General features: G+C 39.3%; 1 protein-coding gene across 1 annotated transcript in view; it reads right to left on the reverse strand.

Moving 5' to 3' along the window:
- UNC5C (unc-5 netrin receptor C) overlaps positions 1-23371 on the reverse strand; it is a 422503-nt gene that overhangs the window by 93827 nt on the left and 305305 nt on the right. Inside the window, exon 6 of the mRNA XM_006152415.2 lies at positions 22122-22225. Coding sequence (XP_006152477.1) covers positions 22122-22225 — 104 coding nt within the window. The remainder of the gene's footprint in view (positions 1-22121; positions 22226-23371) is intronic.

Raw genomic sequence — 23371 nt, forward strand, 5'->3', positions numbered from 1 at the left:
TTCTCTCCCCTTCTTTTTTTCGGGCAAATTAAAAAAAAAAAAAAAAAAAAAAGGGCGCCTGCCCCCAACAATGAAAAAAAATAAAAAAAAAAAAAAAAAAAAAAAAGAAAAGAAAAGAAAGGGCTGCTCTGGATGGCCTGGGTTCAAAACTAAACTCTGTCATTTTAGGGTTAATATTGTGTCTCCTTTGGGGAAGTTTGTAATCTTCTAGATGACTTCATTAATAAGCTGAAGATAATTTTAGAACCCATTTCATAAGGTATTTTAGACTCAAATGAGGGGTTGGGTGGTGGTACAGCAGTAATGCTATGGAACCCATATGGGAAAGATCCTGGTTTGAGTCCCAGGATCTCCTTGAGAGTGGGCTTGAGTGCGTGTGCCTAAGCTCAGAGTTGACTGAGATTGAGGGTGGGACGTGGTGTGGAGACCCTCAGAGAGCGCTTGTCTCTCTTTCTCTCTCTCTCACTCTCTATCATGGAGAAGACAGATAAATAAACTTCAGAAGGAAAAAAAAGAATCAAATGAGTTCATACACAAAACCCTTAGTGCCTACTATACAGTAGATAACTAAAATTATTATTAACGTTAATTAAGGATATTCTAAAGGAGGTAGAACGAAAGCTAACTAAAAGATAAAAGAGAAACTGCATGAACCTAAAACCTAAAATAAAAATATTTGAATATCTGAGTCACTTTAGCATTGACTGACATCTCTATTAGACAATATCCACTCAAAAAATAGATAAGAACTCTTTAAGGTTGCACTAGAGATATACGAGTTCCTGGGTGTCAAGTTGACCGACATGGTTTATACGCTAAAACAAAACATGTGTCTCCATTTAACTTCTCGAAATCCGTAACTTTAGAGATAATATTCACATGCATTTGCTTCACAGGTATTATAACACAACACGTCAATCAACCTGTATAAATGTTACTAAATCTTTTTTTGGTTCTAAGAAATCATATCAATGTTTTACAAATATAATTAGAATCGATTTTGAATGAAGACATTTGAGTAAGCTTATCCTGAGAAATATTCATTATTTTATTTGGTAGTAAGTCGTATGTGACAATTTGTATACGATTATTACTTTGACCTAAACTGGACCATACACCTGTTTATGGTTTTTATTTTACCTCTGTGATGTTCCCAGTTCTTTTCTCCTGGTACTTCAGGCTAGTCCTCATCACTTGCTCTTTTAATGATGTCAGTCCCTCTCTGTCCCCATCCCACCACACACAAATCATTAGCTTTGCTTTTATCCCAATCCTCAAAACACGGGATTTCCTTCCAGCTACCTCTGCTCCGCCTACCCTCCGCAAGTTCAGGGGTGTCTGTCTCTGAGCTCTCTCCTCTGCTTCTCTTCCTCCCACAGAAAGGATTCTGGGACACATGGGCTGGTCCAATGAGAAAGCAAAGGTAAAAATGACAGGACACACCATGCAGTCTGTATAACACACCCAGGGTTCCAGAACCCTGCAGTGATTAGAGTAATTACCGTTCTTTGGGGCTGGAGAAGTAGGTGACATGACCTGGAAGGGACCATGAGAGGTGTGACCTGGATTAAGGGAGCAAGGAGAGTTCAACAGCAGAACCTTTTCCCTGTCTGGAGAGGAAATCGGGGACGGCAGAGGAGGAGATAGGAGGAATGGAGAGGCTGGCCAAGGCTGAACATGGAGAAAGACAAGGAACGTGGATGGAGCCTTCCAGAACTCACGAGGTACCTTCTTTTCTTTTTATCTTTAAGAGAGATTTTTTTTTTCTATAGTGTGCATGCACTCACCAGAGAGACAGACAGAAAGTGAGAAAGAAATCACCCCCCAGGGCGATGGCCATGCTACAACCCCTTCTCCTTCATTCTCCTCTTGGGATTTTAGGCATGCATGCACACAAGCTTGGCCTGAATTTCAAGCTTCTATGTCCAAGACCCGAACAGTGGTTGGCCATGTGAGAGTCCAGTGACGTATCCAATATGCCATCGGTTGGTCCCAGTACTTTATATTCTTAATCATTCTTCACAACAGCCCCATGAAGGAGTATTTGTATCCTTGCTTTTCAGGTGAGAAGACTGACCCTTACAGGGAAGAGCCTGTACAGATTTACAACGTTCATAAAAGAGCAGAGATCTGAGTTTAGGACTCCCAGAGCCCCAGCCTCTGCTCTGCCCACTAGGCAGAGAGCTGAGAGTAGGCTCCGTGCAAAGAACTTGAGCAGTGATAGTACACAGCTTCAGATCCTAAGCTGGTGGCTGGAAGGAGCTGGGACACCAGGAATCATCTTAGCCACAAACCTTGGCCTCAGGCTGGCCTTGGACTGCCGCTCCCAGGGAAGCACTGAGCTCCTCAGGAAAGAGGCGCGGACTGCACCTCCTGATAGCACCACGCCCCACACACTTGTACTCACAGAACGAGCGCAAGGTCACTTGCAGAGCTTGCATTAGGACTAGGTGTGCTTTCATTTGAGGGGAAACAAGAAAGCCTCCTTGCTTTCTAAAATTGCTTCCCAAAGTTTTGACAGTGACTTAAAATGTCTTTAAGTAGGACCATTTGTCAACCCACCATCAGAAGGTTTTCTTCACATGCAAATAACCTAGAGAAATAACACATGCTAAGCCTCATGAAGTCTAAAGCATGGCATAGAAATGACTAGGGGTAGACTCTTTTTGATTTAGAAAACGTTTGAAAGTGGTAGGATTTCGAACATAGAATTCAAGTGTCCAGTAACATACAACATTTTCTAAGGATACACAAGTTTAAAAAAAAATGAATGTATGTATGCATGTATGTATGTGTGTGAGTATGTATGTATGTGTATGTGAAGTTTTTTTTTTAGAGGTTTTTGCTATGGGGTGCGTGTGCTCGCCAGATAGAGAGCGAGAGACAGAGAGACAGAAAGCAAGAAATCACCCCCCAGGGGGGATGGCCATGCCTCAATCCCTTCTCCTCTGTTCTCTTCTTGGCATCTGCGGCACTCATGCACATGCGCCCGGAATGAGTTTAAGCCACTGGGTCTAGGACTTGAACCACGGTCAACTACATGGGAGTCCAGTGACATAGCCATTACGCTAACTGCAGGTCCCCAGAAAACATATTTCTAAGGGAATCAGTCTTTACATCTTCAACTTCCACATCCACTTCTTATTAATCTCCCTAAGAACTTGCCCTGAGTTTTCAAAGAAGGGCACCTCTTAAACGGAAATCTTGCCATGGTACATTGAATGAGAGTGTGAAAACTCCTCCAGGGTGCCAGACAAGGGAATAACATGGATTATTAGTATGGTCGTGAAGAAAATAAGAGTCTGTAAGAACTGGGTAACAAATGCTTTTGCGATCAAGTGGTTTACAATTCTTTACTTTCATCAGAACTGGAGGAGGATTTACACGCTGACTGATGGGTAGCTGAACAGCAATCACTGCATGAGTTTTGGCATATAACTGGGAAGATGTGTACAAAGTGGAGGGGCATTGTCATCGTACAGTTCTATGTCTTCCTGTCTACATATGTCTGAGAAGATCCTCCACATCTGAATCCATTACAAATGACAGACAGAAATAAAACTGTCATTATGCTGTCTTTTCTCAGTAGTAACATTCAAACCTGGCTAAGTGAACCAATCTCTTTCTCCTACTAAAAGATACATTTCCAATAAAAATGGGGTCTTTTGGCTAAATAAATAATTATCAAAACCTGTATTATATTTGGGTCTTTAAACAAACTCTGTATGAGTCATAATAAATATAATAACGATTTTAACAAAATGTAATAATTTGGTCATAGGAAATAACATTTTATATATATTTTTATTACCAAAGATTGGTATAATAATCAATAAAACTTTTTGCCTAATATGAGGGCAACAATCCATGAGGAAGCAGAATTGACATATGGGTTAAATAGAAAAAGAAACACTATACATTTCCTTCTTTTAAAGAAAAGTTTATTCTCATATTTTGTTGATGATGTTGAGTAAAAAATCACAATGGTGTCTACATTCCATTGGAAAGTTTAAGTCATCTAACAGTTTTACTTAAATTGCCAAATATTTATCATATACTCAGACATGCTATCTTTTCCCCACTATCTTATTTTATTAGAAAGATTTTTAGATACCAATTTAAAAGTGTACAAGAGAATGTATGTTTTTGTTATTGTTTTTCTTTTTCAGGTATTTGCCACATGTGCTCACCTAAGAGAAATAGTGACAAAGAGAGAGGGAAGGCGAGACATCACCCCCTGGGGGGATGGTCACCTTGCAATTTGCAATCCCTTCTCCTTCACTGTCCTCTCAGGATTCCGCGTATGCAGGCATGCACAGTTGGTGTGATTTTCAAGGTGCTGGGCTTGGGACTCAAACCGTGGTCAGCCATGTGAGACTACAACGCCTTAACCACCACACCACTTGCAGGCCCCAAAAGAAAGTATATTTTTTAAAATGTAATTTAGGGGTATGCTAGCAAAACATTTGAAGGCCACTACACTAATGCATGACAGGACAGTGGCTCTATCCAAGAAGGGAACCATATCAGAAACTGAGAACTGGGAAGATGAAAGAATAGGTGAACAGCAGTGGAGGTGAAGATCAGCGAACAGAGCCCTCCACATATTTCTCCAGGATGCACCTGCAGTATATTACCGCACTTTTACACAAGGCCCACAGGATCTTGCAAAAGACACTTCAGAGTCAAGGCTGAAGGCCTAGAGTTAAGACCCAACCACCTAGCAGTGTCACGCACTGACACAATGATTTCAAGTGGTATAACATCACTAAACCCAAGGCTTCTATTTCTAAAATAAGACTATCTGTCCTAACTCTCTTAAAAGTTTCTTGCTAGTTATGAAAAGTTAATGCATATGAAATCACTGTTGTTGACTACTATACAACTTCAAGATTATATTGTGATTACTCCTCCACAGACTAAATAATTCATTCTAGGACCTTTAGATAGTGTCTTCGTGACTTTACACGGTGTTTTGTTTTGTTTCATTTTTTGGACAGGGTCTCACCAAGTGGTGATCATCCTGCCTCAGTTTCCCCTGTTGCTGGATTATAGGCATGCCTCCTTTAGTTTGGACCAGAATCAAACCTGAGCCTCCCATGTGGTTCTTTCTGGGTTGTGGAGCACAGCAGCTCAACACACACCACTGCTCAAATAACTTTTATAAGTTAAGATTTACATTTCATAAGCAGAGAAGTGTATCTAGCACAAAATAAAGGCTATTTAAAAATGTTTTCAATGGGCTCATATTTTCCCAGCAGCATTCTATGAAATGTTCTTCTAAAGACACCATCTATTTACACATATCCAGACGCTATGATTCACCGTGTTAAATCTCACCGCACAGTCTGTGGTTTGTTATTTTCTTAGACAACATGCTCTGTGGCCTGGATGCTGACAACGGTGTGATGTAGTTCTGTACAAAGCAATCTTCACATTTCACATTGTGAATCCTTGTTCAACATTCAATCAAGGAAAGACAAACAAAAATAAGGTCATTTTATTCTAGCTGAAAAGTGTTGGCAAATAGGAAAAATAGAAAGTTTATCCAGAAGATATAAACTTGAAGGTTTACCTGCCCTTCTCAAGACCATTCCCAAAGCCACTTTGATGAAATCTTGCACTCAGAAATTGCTCTCACCAGTGACTTCCTAATCTTAGGCCCTTTGGGTCATCCACAAAATACTCAATATTTTTGTGATCTTCCTTAATTCTCTCCCCCCACCCCCCCCCTTTTTTTGTGTGTGTGTGAGAGAGGTTTTTGCTATAGGGCACATGCGTTCACCAGAGAGAGACACAGAAAGTGAGAAATCACCCCCCAGGGGGGAATGGCCACACTGCAATCCCTTCTCCTCCATTCTCCTCTCGGGATCTTGGGCATGCATGCACACATGCCCAAAATGAGTTTAAGCCGCTGGGTCTAGGACTTAGACCACGGTTGACTACATGGGAGTCCAGTGACATAGCCATTACACCAACTGCTGGTCCCTCAGCCCTCTCTTTTTTTGCCAGACTAAATAGGTCAAAATATATAAACTCCTCCCCAAGCTCTTCCTTACTTCTGAGTCTCAAGAAACCCACAAACATGCACAAGACTTCTCCATCCTGAAAACAAACCAACCCCACGCCCACATTCACTAATCCTTTGTAGGAAAACCGCTTGAAAGAACTGAATCTTTCCAGTTTCCATCTAGTCACTAGCCTCTTCACTGTTTAATTTACTCACCTGGATTCACACTGATCACTCTTGAACTCACTTTGATCATGGGCTTCCATGACCACCAAATCTAAAGGCATCTTCTCCTAACTGACCTCTCTAGAGAAAATAACTCTTGCCCCTCTGAAAACTCTCCTTTTGCTGCTATTCTTGCCACCTGATTTTCTGTTCTTTCACCATCCTCTTTACCGGTTCCTTTGATCTTAGGCACCATTTTCAAGTACTCCATTTCTGTCATCTTCTTCCCTTTCTATTTTATATCAATGGCTCTGAACTTTGTGCATCAGAATCACTTGGGGAGACTTTCCTCCTCCTTCTGCTTGGGCCCCACATGGAATCAGGCTGGCAAAGGGCCCAGGCAGGAGGAGTGTTTAAAACTCCTCGTGTGATGTCAATGGGCAGCCTGGTTTAAGAGCTCGTATGCATCGCCTGGGTGATCCCATTTGTTCTCATAGAGGATAACTTCAGCCCCAATTTTTGCTAGCCTCTATTTGCATTCCTAATTATTTTCTAGATAATTCTGTCTGATGAGCCATTAATATGAAAAGCACATTGAATTGATCACAATATCTCCTCACATTGGTCTTCTATCAATGGTGTTCTAACAAGAACGGTAGTTCTCTGGTTGTCTTCTTTTTAAATAATGGAGCTGCTAATGGACCCTGAAGTTGAGCTTCATTTCTCTTTCACATTCTGAAATGCCAAAATTCTCACTACTTTGTGAGGTGTGCAAAGACAATGACAACACAATGAAATGTGCTTACTCTACTTTTAGAATGCTGATAGGATGACGTCACACTTCTGAAATGATTGGCTTTTCCTAAAAGATATTTTTGCTTGGATATGATTTGATGAATTCATAAAAATCCATAAATCCATACACACCATTTGTATCAACGAACCAAATTTAAGCAGTGCACAGTTAAGACACTTTTGTTAAGAGACAAAAAGCAGGGCGGGTACTATAGTCAGACAGACTTGGCTCTGTCTCGCCTACCACTAACTGAGTCTGCAGCCTGTGTGCCATCAGCTCCTAGAATCAAAATCTTCACCTCTGCTCTGCCCTCGTGAGGTTGCAAGATTTAGTGATTTACAGAAGGGAAGCACCTAGAATTAACAGTCAATCAAGTGAATATAATTGCCTCTTCCCCAGGGCTAACTTTACCCCCAACAGAGCTGTAGCTACATAAATGTATTTTAAACACTGGTGACTCAGTGTCCCTTAGTGTCTCTATTAAAAAGTACATAATTTTAAATTATAATTCCAATCAGGAAAAGAAAAAAAAAAAAAAAAAAAAAAAAAAAAAAAAAAAAAAAAAAAAAAAAACCTGAGACTAACCTGACTTTCAATGTACCACTGAACAGAACTATAGGTATTGGTTTATAGTCTTCATTCATATAACTCTCCTGGTGAGGAAAGTTGCCTTTTATTTACAGCCTCAATCATTTCTAGTACATGCACTAGAAGAGATGCCATATTTCTAGCCTTCTTATGTGAGGACTGGTTTCCAGCTTTTCTAGAAGAGGATGAAAGGTTTGGAAAACCCAACAGTTAAGTCACTCAGTTCTGTTGATGTCTTTGGTCTGGCACAGAATTCTTAAGACAGTAACATGACTTTATTAATGAAGATGAGTGATTCCCAATTTGATGATCGGTTTTAGAACTGGAGCATATTGACCCCATATTGTGTGTTCCCAGAAACGATGTATAAAAGTGCCATCCCCTACGAGTGTGTACTGTGATTTAAGGAACAACTTTTTTTTATGGCTCCTGGATGTATGGTTTTATAGTTTCACTGTTACTGGTATTTTATAAAAGTCAGAACTATTGGCTATATAAGTACTGTCAGGGAAATAGAAGTTTTGCAGCAAAACATGGAGGTCATTTTTCAGTGGCTCAGGCTTCCATAACTTCTTTGAGCAGCTACTCCAACATTCAACAACCTCTGTATTTCAAAAATTCTCTATTACCTCTTCTTTATTCTTCAGTTTAAATTTATTTTTTGATTTACTGTCAGCAATGATGGAGAATAATGGATTAACATTCCCAGTAGATTATCCATTGATAGCTCATAATTAAATATGGGATAAATTATAATCCTCAGTTTAATCTTAACTTCCTGGGCTCATCTTCTCACTTTATTCACTCTCTTCCCATCTTTCTAATCAAACATAAAAGTCAGGCAACCTAAGACAGATTCCAGAACTTTCAACTGTGTTCTTATATAAGAGTATATAAAGTGGGGACTCATTTAGATAAGATAGTTGTCTTCCAAACATGATTTATTTCCAGTATTTTTTAATAGTTTGCTATTAGAAGTTATTAAAAAATATAACTATGTTCAGGGGCTGGTAGGTAGTGTGGTGGTTACGGGGACTGGACTCCCACTTGACTGACTGTGGTTCAAGTCCTAGATCTGGTGGTTTGCTTTTTTGTTCTCACTCTCTCTCACTTTCACTCTCACTCTGTCCCTTTCTGATCATATTAAAATAAGTAAGTAAATAAATAAAGTTAACTAAAATAATTTTTAAAAAAAATATAACTATGTTCATGTTTTATTATCAAAAAAGACAAATATTTGAGGCAGAATGACAATAAAATACCCACAACTATGGCTTTTCCTTTGATTCTCATTCTTAGTGTCCTAAGCAAAAGGAATATGTCCCAGGATGATTCATAAAAGGGACTTTGTAAGAATATTTGGTATTATTAATCATCACTATTACAGGAAATGTCTGCTCTGCATTGCATTTTTTTAAAAAAAAACAAATGGCTGTCAATTAAAAAAAAGAATTTATGATATGACATTTCAGTCTTCTGGCCACTTGTTTATAACAAAACAATAGGGACAATTTGAAATCGTAATACTGATAATATTATAACCAATGATGGTGTTGTACCTTTAGAGGATAAAAGTACATAGATGAATACTCTTAAATGTTAGGAATGGAAATCATATTTACTGGAAAGTACATATTAGGTTGTCAGAAAATTCATCATGTATTTGTCTATGTTTTTCTATATAAAAATGTGTTGTCACTTTTCCTATGACCCAATACTTTAAATTTTAAACAAAAATCTTTATTTTAGGGTATGCTTTGACTATCTTCAAGATGACCAATATACTGATGTCATAAATCTCTTCAAATTTTTAGAATGGAATAAGCTCAAAGGCATTGCTTATATTATGAAGTAACTCAGCTACAACTCCATCTTTCTCTAAAAGTCTGGCAAGTAGGGAATACATATACCGATAAGTTAAGGATAGACACAACATCAATGTTTCCTTTAATCCAAAGGTTCCAAGTTCAGATACATGGAAACATAAACTGAAAGTATAATAAATTATAATTTGATGGTGATTTATGTGTTTGTAACACCTACAACATAATCTTATAGGTTGAATTTTGTGATTTTTTTTCAGTGTTTCTTTTATATCAATAAAGTTGGAATTTTTAAAGAGTTTTAAATATATCTACTTAAGAATTTGTTTATTTCTATAGGTTGGGGTAAACAAATAAAAAACTACATTTCACCAATATGATAATGTAATGTTTTTTGTTGTTAAAAGGAAGAACCACTTAAATTCTTAGCAGAGAGCCTTCAGAGATAAAAGAACTTTGGTCAAAATCTTGCTAACAATGGGATCAGCAGTTAGCGTAATGGCTACGTTGCTGAACTCCCATTTAGCTGACCATGGTTTGAGTCCTGGACCCGGTGGCTTCAACTCACGCCAGGCACGTGTGTGTGTGCCCAAGATACCGAGAGGAGAATGGAGGAGAAGGGATTGTGGCGTGGCCATCCCCCCTAGGGGGTGATTTCTCACTTTCTGTCTCTCTGTCTCTCTCTGTCTTTCTGGTGAGCGTATGTGCCCTATAGCAAAAATCTTTCCAAAAAAAAAAAAAAAGAAAGAAAACCTTGCTAACAAGGAGGTGCTCCACCCCCAGGTAGCTATTGGCACCCCTTTGCGCTTTTGATACATGAACTTGTTAGCCTTGTGATTGGTTAAGGAATCGTCTAATCATATATGTCAATAATAAGGAGCAAAACACCTTGCAGTTTTCTTTCCTATTCAACTCCCCTGTGAAAGACAGATGTGTTGTGTCTAATTATTCACTGATTGGTATCGGGAGAAACATTAGCATAATTGGCACATTTGTCCTAATTAACGGAGGGAAACTGCCACATGCCACCCAACACGAAGTGTGAGTCCAGCGACCATTAGAAAAATCCACGTCTATCAAAAAGTTTACTTTGTTAAACTGAAATGGGGCATCAGGTCCAAACATTGGGGTAGGAAGTTACACCAAACAGTTGAGAAGTATGTGTGCACCTACAAGAGTGAGGATTCAGCCTAGAACCCTTGTACACAGGTACATTAATCAAACAAATGGGAAAAGCAATTATGAGGCAATTATCAAATGCACACTCAGCCAAGCCAGGCTTCTCGAAGGAGCATTAGCTAGAAGCTGGGAGTCTGCCAAGTAGTGCTGCCTGGTTTAGAAGTGAGAAGTTGGACGTTTTTGTGTATTTGTTGGTTCATTTTAATGTTGCCTTTTAGGATGGCAGTTCTCAAGTTTTACTGCATTTTAGAATCACCTAGGGAAGCTTTAAAACTTCTTGATAAGGGCCATCAGGTGGTATGGAGATTAAGGCAGCTGGATCCCACATGGCCAACTCTGTGATTGGAGTCCTGGACCCAGTGGCTTGACAATCACACCTGGCACGTGCGTGTTCATGTTTGTGTGCCCAATCCTGAGAAAAGCCCGGAGGAGAAGGGACTGCCACGTGGCCATCTTCCCTGGAGGATAATTTCTCACTTTCTTTCTCTCTTTCTCTGTGTCCTCTGCCTTTTTCCCCAGCAAGCCCAGTACCCTATAGGAAAAAAACTGAAAGCAAAAACAATCATACCATAACCTCGATAATCAGTTTGCACAGGGCCAGCCCTGAAGTACAGAGCTTATGGGAGCTGGATCCCCAATGGCTGATTGTGATTTGAATCTCAGCCCTATTGGCCTGAAATCCTGGCAGGAAGAAAGAAAGGAAGAAAAAGGACTGCAGCATGAACATGCCCCATTGGGGATGCTTTTCTCCTCCAGCCCTCTCTGGGGGGGTGTGAGGGAAGAGAGAGGAGGAGCACATGTGCCCTCTGGTAATTTTTCAAAAATTCAGCTTACACCTGAACTAAACCAACCTAGAGTGCACTAGAAGCATCAGTATTTTAATCTTTTTTTTAGAGAGAGATTTTTTTAAACAGAAAGTGAGAAATCAGCTCCCAGTGGCTATGGCCATGCCACAATCCTTTGTCCTCTTGGGATTTTGGGCACACATGCACACATACCCAGCATGAGTTTAAAGCCGCTGGTCTGGGACTCAAACCATGGTGGACTACATGGGAGTCCAGCAACGTAACTATTACGTCATCTGCTGGGCCCACCTTAGGTATTTTCTAGTGATTCCAGTTTGCCTCTGAGCTTGGGAACCAGTACCACAGACCGGTGGCTCTAATGGTTCTATTAAGATGCAGATTCTGATGAAAAGGTCTAGCTGTGGGCCCACCTTTCTGTCATGTCAATAGGGGCAATCTATGCACCATAGTTTGAATAGTCAGGCCTTGACAACTCTAAAAGATAGCAATCATAATAAGCCTTTCCCAGGTAGGATTAGGCTCCAACTGCTCCATAGTTTACACTCCCCATATTATTTCCTTTTTGTTTATCTCACTGACAGTAAGTGTCTTACCATCCCTCATAGGTGTTTCAAACAGCCTAGGCAGTCCTTTATGGTGGAGAATCATGTTAGATGTTCTCTTTTGCCTAGAATGGAAGGTTTTTTAGCTGTGTGATCATTTTCCTCTTGAACTTGGAATAAAATACTTATTCCTTTACTTTTGTGCCGACCACTAGGCAATATATGTGCTTTTAAACTTTCGATGTGTTCGTGAAAATATGGGTACTTTTTTATGATTTAAAAAAAAATTGGTCTTCCAGTAAGCCAGAAGTATTTCTTTAGACAATTGTACAAAAAAATCGCCAAAGGATAAAAAAAGCAAGTGGAAACTATAGTGACATTTTGTTCAATTGTTGTAACTTCTGCAAGGGAAAGAAATTTGCCAAGAAAGGGAATTTGTTTTCCTGCTGGGCAAACACTCCCTTAATTGCACATATGTCTGGCTCATTGCTTTTGAGAGCTCAACATGCATAGACCATATTGTGAAGGCAAACTGGTCTGGAAATCTGGAAACTTCGAAAACCTAAGTTTGACTGTGGGAATATAAAAAGCGTGTTGACAAATGAGTTTGATAACCCCAAACCCAATCAACCAATAATAATAAAAACAAAGTAGAATGACAATGTACAATATTACCTTTTTAAAAAGAATTATTTATTTAATTTAACTTATTATTATTATTTTTAATTTGCTATAGGGCATACATGCTCACCAGAGAGAAAGACAGAGAGAGAAAGAAAGAGAAAGTGAGAAATCAAGTCACTAGGTCCACGACTGAAACTATGGCTGGCCATGTGGGAATCTAGCACCTTAAGCACCATGCCACCTGCTGGCCCTCCAGTATAATATTACCTTTTTAGATAACAAAATTGCACTAAAGTATCCCTAAAATGGTACATTTTTCAGAGCAAAAAGACTGTAAACTGACTAGTCCATGGATGGTTACTAAATAGCTTTTATTATAAACTTGCCTTTCAGGATAATGACTCAACTTTTTATTTATCAATTAAAAGTGTTCAGAACTACAGCTAAATCTGGCCATCTGTAGAAATTACAGACTTTTTTGTTTTCTCTGACTGCCATTTATCATTCACAATAAATTCATGATAAATATCCCTTGTGCGCCCATAGAGAATCATGAAAAGAAATCCCAAAGCCATCAAACTCACCAAAGAAACAAGATAAATTTTCTCAATAAATAAGCACCATCGAAATATTGGGTCATGGGAAAAGTCATGTTTTTCTATGCAAAAATGCGTCATGACTTTTCCGATGACCGAACATGCTTACGAGAATGGGCTAGGTCTTTGCCAGTAGTCGAAGTACCCTTGAGGTAGAGAATGTATTTGGAAACAGCTCAAATCCACAGACCACTGACTTTTTGATCATCTAAGAAAAACTAATTCTAGTGAATCTGCTGACCTTGAGCATGTTAGATCTCACATTCTCTTCAAAGATCAAATATTTTCTAGATTCTTTTTAATAAAGTCCAATTTAAATGCCATGTTCAGAGTTTGTTATTCCCACAGGGCTTAAAATATATCTTTTATTTCTCCACCTCTACTATTTCGACCCTAAAACAAGCAACCACCTTCTCTTGCTTGGGTGATAAAACCCTCAAGTGGTGTTCCTGTATCCATTCTTATACTTGAAAATCTATTTTCCAGGCAGCAGACAGAATGATCATTTAAAGAGATGTATCAAGTTGTGACAATTTCTTACTTAAACTTCCCAAAGGGTTTTCATAAATTTAGAGACAAGTCCAAATCACTTATCATACTCACATGTCGCTCAGCCCCTGAACTCTCTCCCTGACGGAATGTCTTTCTGCCCTCCTCGTTCCTCATTGCTCACTGTGTCTTAGACACACCGGCCGCCTTTTTAATCCTCTAACCACATCAGCTCCTTCTGAGGGTATCTGCACTTGCTGCTCATGCTGCCTGGAGCTTTCTGACCCAGATCTTTTCAAGACTGACTTTTTCCTGTCCTTCAGATCTCAGCTCAAATATTCTCTCTCCAGTTGGACTTTTCTTGAACTCCAAAGTGACCTCCAAGCCCCAACAGCCATCATCCTCTCTCATATAACCCTGCTTGATTCTTTAACTTGTAATGATCTGAAAATGTCACTCATTTTTCCATATACTTGTGTATTGCTTTCTCCCTCTAGAATCTCTGGCTGACTTATATTTCCTGCAACCAGAAAAATATTTGGTGTACAGTAGTCTCTAATCAATATTTCTTGAATAAATAAATTGATGATTAAAAACAGTCTGGGTTTTGTATGAATGGTCCAAAGGAAACACTATCTATGTGTAGAAATCAAGTCACAAATACATAAGTCAGATAAGATATATTGTACTTTTCTTTTATAAATGATGTTTATAGGGGCCAGCAGATGGTGTAATGGTTACATTGCTGGGCTCCCACATGGTCAACTGCAGTTCGAGTCCCGGACCTGGTGACTTAAAACTCACACTGGGTATGTGTGCATGCATACCCAAAATTCTGAGAGGAGAATGGAGAAGGGATTGTGGTGTGGTCATCCCCCCTAGAGGGGTGAGTTCTCACTTTCTGTTTCTCTGTCGCTCTCTGGCGAGCACACGTGTCCTATAGCAAAAACTCTCAAAAAAACTGTTTGTTTTTGGGACCAGCAGTTAGTGTAATGGCTATGTCGCTGGACTCCCACATAGTCGACTGTGGTTCGAGTCCCGGACCCAGTGGCTTAAACTCACGCTGGGCTCATGTGCGTGTGTGCCCAAGATCCTGAGAGGAGAATGGAGGAGAAGGGATTGCGGTGTGGCCATCCCCCCTGGGGGGTGATTTCTCGCTTTCTGTCTCTCTGTCTCTCTCTGTCTGTCTGGTGAGCACACGCACCCTATAACAAAAAAACCTCTCCAGAAAAGAAAAAAACAATTAAAATTTTTTTTGTTATTAAATTGATGTACATGGTTAACCGGGGATGTGATGATCTACTGTGTAACTTTTAGCGGCAAATATTGGAAGAAAGAATATATGGGGGACCTCATAAAGAGAGGAGGTTGGCAAATGTCAATGAGACCAATGCCAAGGGTGAAAACTGACTACCAGTGAGGGACCCGAACACTTGTGAGTCACACTTTTCAAGGCTGGTGATCAGACATAGTCTAAAGCCCTTCTTGCTGCTCTGCACATAACCAGGAGAAAATTCCAGCCCATATTACCGGGCTTCGAATGCAACGTCTTTTTCCAAATTAGTATTCAAACTCTTCTTATCTCTCCAAAGCTCTTTGGGCTGCAAAGAATATAAAGCACAGCTTGGGAGACAATGGGCCTGGACGAAATTCATTGACATGAAGTTCCAATTAAGGGGGAATGGCAGCGATACAACGCGGCTCTCAGGAAACTGTTCGGCGGCCATATTAATAATCAATTAGGTGGAAAGCCACCTGATGCTGGCTATTTGGCACCGCCTCCAGCTGCCAGCAGCTTCCTGCCCTGGCAGAGTCAGCTTTAGAAAGTCAGTTCTCTTTGTATCACTACACTCCACAAAAATAATCTCTCCTTTTGCACCCCATATTTTCCCACTTGCTAATTAGAGATGCAAATGTTGATAAATAAGATGACAGTTTTTAAGCACAACTGGGTCAATAAGTTGAACATTGTGCCCTGTTCCTCCAATTAAACTCCTATGAGAAATAGCTCAATTATAATTAGAGAAGCAATTATCCCCTTGTTAAAGGTGAAACAAATCACAGGTTTGAGTGAAAAAATTCAGTTTTGCTCCTTCTGCCATGCCAACAAATCTCCTCTCCATTGATGTTTTGATCCCAGTACTCTCCGAAGGAGATAATCTGATGAAATAAAGCATCTCTGAGTATATTTCTGGCTCACCATGTGACAGTAACATTTTCCAGGCATAAACTAAAATGAGCAAAGAGGGATTAATTTCATAGAGTGCTGCTATAATGCTACAGGAGCGGCCCAGTACCAGTTCTATGGGCGTATTAATTTTCTTGCTTCTTCAGGGAGATTGGAGGGAGGCAGGCGGGGGATGTGGTATTGTCTGTTGAGAGTGAGGCAAATGGCTCATCAGAAACGGAAGAGAAGAATTATATTTTTGGCTTGCTCCTAGCAAAAGTGCTATAAAAATTACTGAGCAATATTACTTTAAAGTATTTCTGGGATTAGTTTGTCTTTGTTTCACCTAATCTACTTTAAAGTTTTAAGATGATCGGTATTAACCTAGCCTATAATCCCTGAACTAAAGGATCTCCCAGTGGTCTTTTATTCCTGGTTCTAGGGGGTCAGATCTCTGTTCTCAGATGCAGAATGATGGAAACCTTCATCCCACACCAAGTTCCCTCAAGAGGATCGGGATCTCCAGGGGTTTTCTAGAAAGTTCTATTTCCCAAGGTTCAGCCTCTTTCTTTCATTTAGTTAAATATACTTACAGACTCTACAACCTGCCAACATTAGAGATAAAATATGAACAAAAATGTTTTGCTCCTTATTTTCACAAACTAGTCAGGTAGACAGAAAACAAATTTCAACACAAGTGTAAGTCAGAACCATACAAAATTGTATTTAGAAACTGACATTTAGCCAGACACTGGCTCATCCACACCAGGCATTAAAAACTGAAATAGTTCTGTATCTGTTATTAAATAACCCAGGGCCTCTCACCCCCATGCCCTGGCTAGCTCTCTGGGATTCCGAACCACTCTGTGATTCAGCAGCTGATGGGTTCATATCTGAGACAGTACAAGGCTCTCAAGACCCTGCTCTTGTCCTAAGGAAGCCGTGTGGTTATTAACATTTTAAACAGCATCCTTAGATATAGAGGGAGGTTTAGGGATGCCAGAGGGAGGAACAGCCAAGCCAGGAGCTCTGATACCTTTGTGCTTCATTCCCAGGGCCCTCGCATCCTCACACTTCTTACCCAGTGAATACTGGGAGGACCTCTTAGTCCTAACTATCTCCACCTACTGAGACGGAGCACAAGGAATCACAGGGTGGCCTCTCTCCCCTTTGAGACTTTCTATGACATTCTCTTTCCATTGCCTTTGAAAGAAGCTCTACCAACAGCAGCCTCAGCCCCTCTCTCCTCTTTGGAAGGAAGAGCTGTGGCCCAGCATCTGGGAACTTTGAGGATCAAATGAACAAGAAATTTTAAAGATTAGCATAAGGACAGCAGCACATTGGAACTAACAAGTCATTGACAGCAATCATGAAAGCGTAGTTCCTTGTTTCAGAGCTTGTTATCGTCCTTTGTCACCTTTACAGTGCAACCAAAACATATGGCCAAAGGATGCAGAGGAGCATCTATGATTCCTCACAGGACAGAAGCTTCCCCTCGGCATAGCCCATGGTACTAGCAGAGGGACAAGTGCCCGTGACTATTTAGAATTCAAGAGGTTGAATTAAGTTGCCCGTAAATGAATACATGATAATAATAGTAATACTGATGGTTTCCGAAGTGGCTTTTCACATGTTCTAAGGCTTTGCATTTCTTATCTCATTTAAACCTCACACCCACTGCATGGATACTAGCTCCCATAAAACTTAGGGTTAAAGAATTTAAATACTTTGCTCTAAGTCAAAGAGCTACAGATGGTGATGCATGGATTTAAACTCAGTTCTGTGAAGAAATCAACTTTCACATTCTTTAGTGAGGACTAAAGAACACTAAAAAGTGGGAAGCAGTTAAATGCTATTACCTTACAAATACCTCTGCCATTATTTGCACCAAAGGTGGTGCTATCATAACTAAGATTAGAGTTCTTGAAAAAGTTGTTGATATGAATATGAAGGTAATTACTGCTTCCTGATATTCTGCAAAGAACCTACCTAACTACTTCCTCAGTGGGGCTGGATATATGCTTATAAAACAAAGATCAACGGAATCAATCAGCTATGTGTTCACTGAACATTTACCACCTGTTTCCTTCTCAGAATCAATTACCTTGGATACAAAAGAAGCACAGGGACCAGCAGTTAGCATAATGGCTATGTTGCTAGACTCCCATGTAGTCAACCGTGGTTCGTGTCCCGGACCTGGTGGCTTAAAACTCACACTGGGTGCATGTGCGTGCGTACCCAAGATCCTGAGAGGAGAATGGAAGAGAAGGGATTGTGGCGTGGCCATCCCCCCTGGGGGGTGATTTCTCACTTTCTGTCTCTCTGTCTTTCTCTGTCTGGCGAGCGCATGTGCCCTACAGCATAAACCTCTCAAAAAAAAAAAAAAATGAAAAAAAGAAGCACACATCCAGTCCAGCTTGATATCCTAAGGACTGATCTTCCTCTTTTTTTCTCTATGATTAATATTTCATTTGTGCTTTTTATGATGTATGAGTTCTTAAACAAATAAAATGGTAAATAATACATTCACTTACATTTAAATTAAAATGATCATATTAGCCTCTAAAACTCACTGAGTTACCTTTCATTCCTCTCTCTCTTAAAATTCATCTGCCCCTCTTGAGTAAATGGCAGTTGTAATGTGTCATGTTAAGGTATTCGGTATTCATTAGCTTTCTGATCTTGGTGATTTTAATAGTGTTGAAAAGAATCTACACAGAAGTTTATTAGCCTGCTCTCTAACATGTGTGTTTGATCTCTCTTCTGACTTGAAAAAAAAAGAAAAAGAAATTTGCATTAAATATAGTTCTTTGAATGTCAAATGGGTATATGATTTTTGAGCTTGCCAAGTGTTAATTGGGCTCTTCCCCAGTGATGATACAAATAAAATTCGCAGCCAATTAATTGCAGTCATGAATCTTTACTCCTTGACAAAATGAACTACTTTGTTGAAGGGACTGTAAAAAGGAAATTACTAGGATCTCCTCGCTGAAAGTCTTGCAGAGATCAGTTACTTTAGAAATGCTTTGAGTAAAAATGAGGCTATGAATATCCAGGCTGTGATGGTGCAGGCAGAAGGGCACCACTGCACCATACTGCAGCCATATTGGAAGACCTGGGTCAGAACGTAAGGATCCCAGCCAACTTAAACATGTTGTGTACAACTGGGGGCACACTCATGATATTGGCTGACTTTGGGGTATGAGGAGAATTATGGGATGATAGTGTTCTGTCCAGGGTCCCCTGCCCCTGAAAGAAAGAAGAAAACTTGGACCAATATTGGCATGGCGGTTAAGGTGCCAGACTCTCACATGGCTGACCATGGTTTGAGTCTCACATCTACTTTCTCACTTCCCTCCTCTTTCTCTGTTTCTCTCTGGTGAGTCCAAGTACCCTAGAGTAAATTTAAAAATAATAATGATAATAATAAGTAAAATTAAATAAATCATTCTTTAAAAAAAGAAATAAGAAACGTCTATGGATAACTATGTAACTCAGCATATATTTTGGAATTTAAGGTGGCATAATGGAGATTTCCATTACAATTTAAGAAAATACAATTATAGAGACAGATGTGCTACTGTGACTACCAAAATGAAATACTGAATAGAGTTTCCTCCTTTATTTTTTAATTTTTATTTTAATTTATGTTAAAATTATTTATTTTTATTTTATGCATTTAATCACTATACGTCACTTAGCTTGTGAAGTGAATTTTCCCAGCATGAATACACTTCACATCAGTCCCAGTTGAGGATACTATACACGTTATCAACAGTTAATAATCCATTTCTGTGTCCCATAGATGTCTTGCTTCTCTAGTTTTTTCCTTAATTTCTTTCCTCACACTCTCCCCCTCCCCCAAACCTCTTCCCACACTGTGTCTAGTATCCCTAACCATTTTCCATGCTTCTATATCCTCTAATCTTTCAGTTTCTGCCATAGAGTGTGGACAGCCGGTGGATACATACAATGTTTCTCTTCAATAGCCTGGCTTGCTGTACTCTGCAGTAAATCTTCCGCATTCACCCATTTTCTATCAAAAGTCAGGGGTTTTGCTGTTTTTTAACCTCCCATTCTACTTAAGTTATTTTTAAAGAGTTTCCTCCTTTCTAGTCACACCACCAATCCTACTGTGCCTCAGTGCTAGGAGGTCAGGTGTTGGTGTTGGATGAAATAGCTACAGTCATGTGAAACCTCTGATCAGTGCAACAAAGTGCTCTGGGACACCAGTTACAAGGCAAAACAGCCATAGTCTCTCAAAATAAAAAAAAAGAACTGTCACTAAAATTTCTTTTGAGTCACTACACTGATGGAAAGAGATGTGGAAGGCTGTAATAGAAAAGTGGGATCATTTGGTTAGGGTCCTGTCTGAATTTTCAATTAACACATTAGTATTATTAATTTGGAAAGAGCAATCAGATGTTTTGTTTTGTTTTTTTTTTTTTGTTTTGTTTTATTTTGTTTGTTTGTTTGTTTTTTAATGGGATCAGCCAACTCCCACCTTTGTTTCAGGCTTCAAATGACTTAAAACTACTACAAATAAAATAGTGAAGGCATTGTTAATCATTGATCACTTTCTGGAGAATGTTGTAAGATTGAATAGTATTTTTCAATTTCATAGATTAGACAACATTTCAGGGTTTACTTTTATAAAAAGTCAGCCCACCCATATACATCAGACTCATATTCAGGTACACAGTATGACAACTGAAATATGCCTCTTTGCATATGTGCAATAAAAAGTAAACAGTGTAAGTGATTCAGTGTGGTTGGAGGCTAACAAGACCACCAAACAAATTGGCAGCTATTTCACTTGTCAAACTTAGGGGTGGCTGGGTTTGTAGTCTCCTGGATCAGCCAGGGCCATAATGTTGGATACTCTCAAGGATGGTTCCTATTTATGTAAGAGGTGAGTTTTTTTTAGAAGTTTAGGATGATTTGCTAACAAATGAAAGACACAGCATTAGTTATTGTCAATAGTATGCTCTAAGATGATGCAAACATCTCCAAGAGAGTATGCAACCTCTCGTGGGTCTTGGAAGCCTAGGTTTTGTTTTTTTTTTTTTGTTTTGTTTTATTTTGTTTGTTTGTTTGTTTTTTAATGGGATCAGCCAACTCCCACCTTTGTTTCAGGCTTCAAATGACTTAAAACTACTACAAATAAAATAGTGAAGGCATTGTTAATCATTGATCACTTTCTGGAGAATGTTGTAAGATTGAATAGTATTTTTCAATTTCATAGATTAGACAACATTTCAGGGTTTACTTTTATAAAAAGTCAGCCCACCCATATACATCAGACTCATATTCAGGTACACAGTATGACAACTGAAATATGCCTCTTTGCATATGTGCAATAAAAAGTAAACAGTGTAAGTGATTCAGTGTGGTTGGAGGCTAACAAGACCACCAAACAAATTGGCAGCTATTTCACTTGTCAAACTTAGGGGTGGCTGGGTTTGTAGTCTCCTGGATCAGCCAGGGCCATAATGTTGGATACTCTCAAGGATGGTTCCTATTTATGTAAGAGGTGAGTTTTTTTTAGAAGTTTAGGATGATTTGCTAACAAATGAAAGACACAGCATTAGTTATTGTCAATAGTATGCTCTAAGATGATGCAAACATCTCCAAGAGAGTATGCAACCTCTCGTGGGTCTTGGAAGCCTAGCCCCTAGAGACAGGCATTTTCAAGTCCACCGTTTATCTGGAACTCATGAAAAGTCATGGAATGAACCCGATTCACTACACTGTGTTAGTGATCGATAGGCTTTGTTTTAGCAGAAATTTAAAAATTAAAATGGAAGGTTCTGATGGAAAGCTTCTAGGATGAAATGAACTGACCCTTAGTATTCTTCAAACATGTTTTTATTCATGCTTTGTGGAAGTAGCATTTAGGTATGTCCAAGAATATATAATGGAACAGGAAATGCACATGTAGGTACACCAGCTCACAGACACAGAGAAACACATAAACCTTAACACTTACAGCTTTTGCACATTATCAAGAACAATAAGAACACTGATAGTGCATTATTAAGCCATATAGTCTATAAGTGCCGGATAAAATAGAGCAGTGTCCCTGATGCTTTTTGAAAGAGAATGATAAAATTAAACCAAGCTGCCTGTGGCTTTGTCCAGTGGGGCATTCTAATTGACTCCTAAGTCATTAATCAGTTCCCAATCAATCTATTTTGCCAGCAGCAAGCAGTTAGGACTCCATTACCAACCATTCATCATGCCATAGCCTAATTCACTGCACCATTAGCCGTGGATTAGGCCCCTGCTAGAATAACTAAGCACCACTGCTAAATGCCAAGAATTTTTGTTACTCACTTCAGCCACTGGGATTCCTTCAGGTGGTCGACACTGGAGTAAGACTTCTTGTTCTAAGGATACTTCCTTTCCCAAGGGTTCCTGCTCAAATGTCTTCCGTAGATCTGGAAAGCACAGGTGATGAAATACATATCAAAGCTAAATACATTGATTCATTTTGAAAAAATACAAAATTATTTTCCTGATTTTGTATTTTATGTGTGTTTGGATTTTTTATTTTGGTCACACATTGTTAGTGTTGTACCATGATCTGGGTGATCATACTTGAGGGGAGAAATTATGAAATGTAGAGGCTGTGAACTGAACCTCCTTTAAGCCTCAATAGAAACCTTTGGAAATCCTCATTTCAACAATTAGTGAAAGTCGTTAATTGCATTTCTTGAGTATTTCCTGATAATCCGCTATGATCAAAAGAACTGCATTCTCTCTCTGGGAACAGTGTCTCCAGGTGCTCAGAATAGTCTGGTGTCTGACGTACTGGTGTAGGCTTTTCTACAGTACAGCCTCCAGCAAAACTAGGCTGTCCTGAACCCCTGGTAATAGGATTGTTTATACCAAAAAGGTTAGGAAAGGACCAAAATCTGCATGTGGCGTGTTCCCAGGGGAAGACCTTGAGGGGTTCATGCTTCAAGACCAAAAGTTCTCATGACATTGTCTAAAACCCAGAAACACGTTAGCAGGGCCTGGGGGGACTCTGCGTGGGCTGAATGTGTCTTGCTCAGATCAAACTGCTTTCCTTATTGAGCAGCAGTGAAAGTGTTGAAGGCACAGAGTCAGAAAGCTACCTTAAAAAAACGAAGGTTTTTAGAGTAATTAAAAAAACAAAAGATTAAAAAAAATTCTTATGATGCCTAAACAGAATTCCTTATGTATATATTTTCCTCTTTTTGTACAATATATGCTATTAAAGTTGTCCTCCGGAATCTTTTGATTAATAACTCAGTATCAGAGTGGAAAAAAGAATGCTAGAGTTCTAAAAGAATGAAAATAGCCCTAGCTTGGTGCTACTTTATAGTATGTTCATTCTACACACTGAGGTTTATGCCTAAAGTCAGACTTGTGTTCATATGTATATATCAGCTGGGCTTGCTATTGAAAATATTTATATTAATTAAGATATTTAGTGAAACAACAATTTTTTTTGGGAAAAGGCATAGAAAGCAACAATAGATACCCGAGACAGTGTGGGAGGAGGGTGGGAGATGGCAGAGGGTGAGAGACAGGGAATCAAGGAGGGGAAAAAGGCAAAA

Source organism: Tupaia chinensis, unplaced genomic scaffold (genome assembly GCF_000334495.1).
Source record: "Tupaia chinensis unplaced genomic scaffold, TupChi_1.0 Scaffold000353_1, whole genome shotgun sequence".
Taxonomy (NCBI): domain Eukaryota; kingdom Metazoa; phylum Chordata; class Mammalia; order Scandentia; family Tupaiidae; genus Tupaia; species Tupaia belangeri.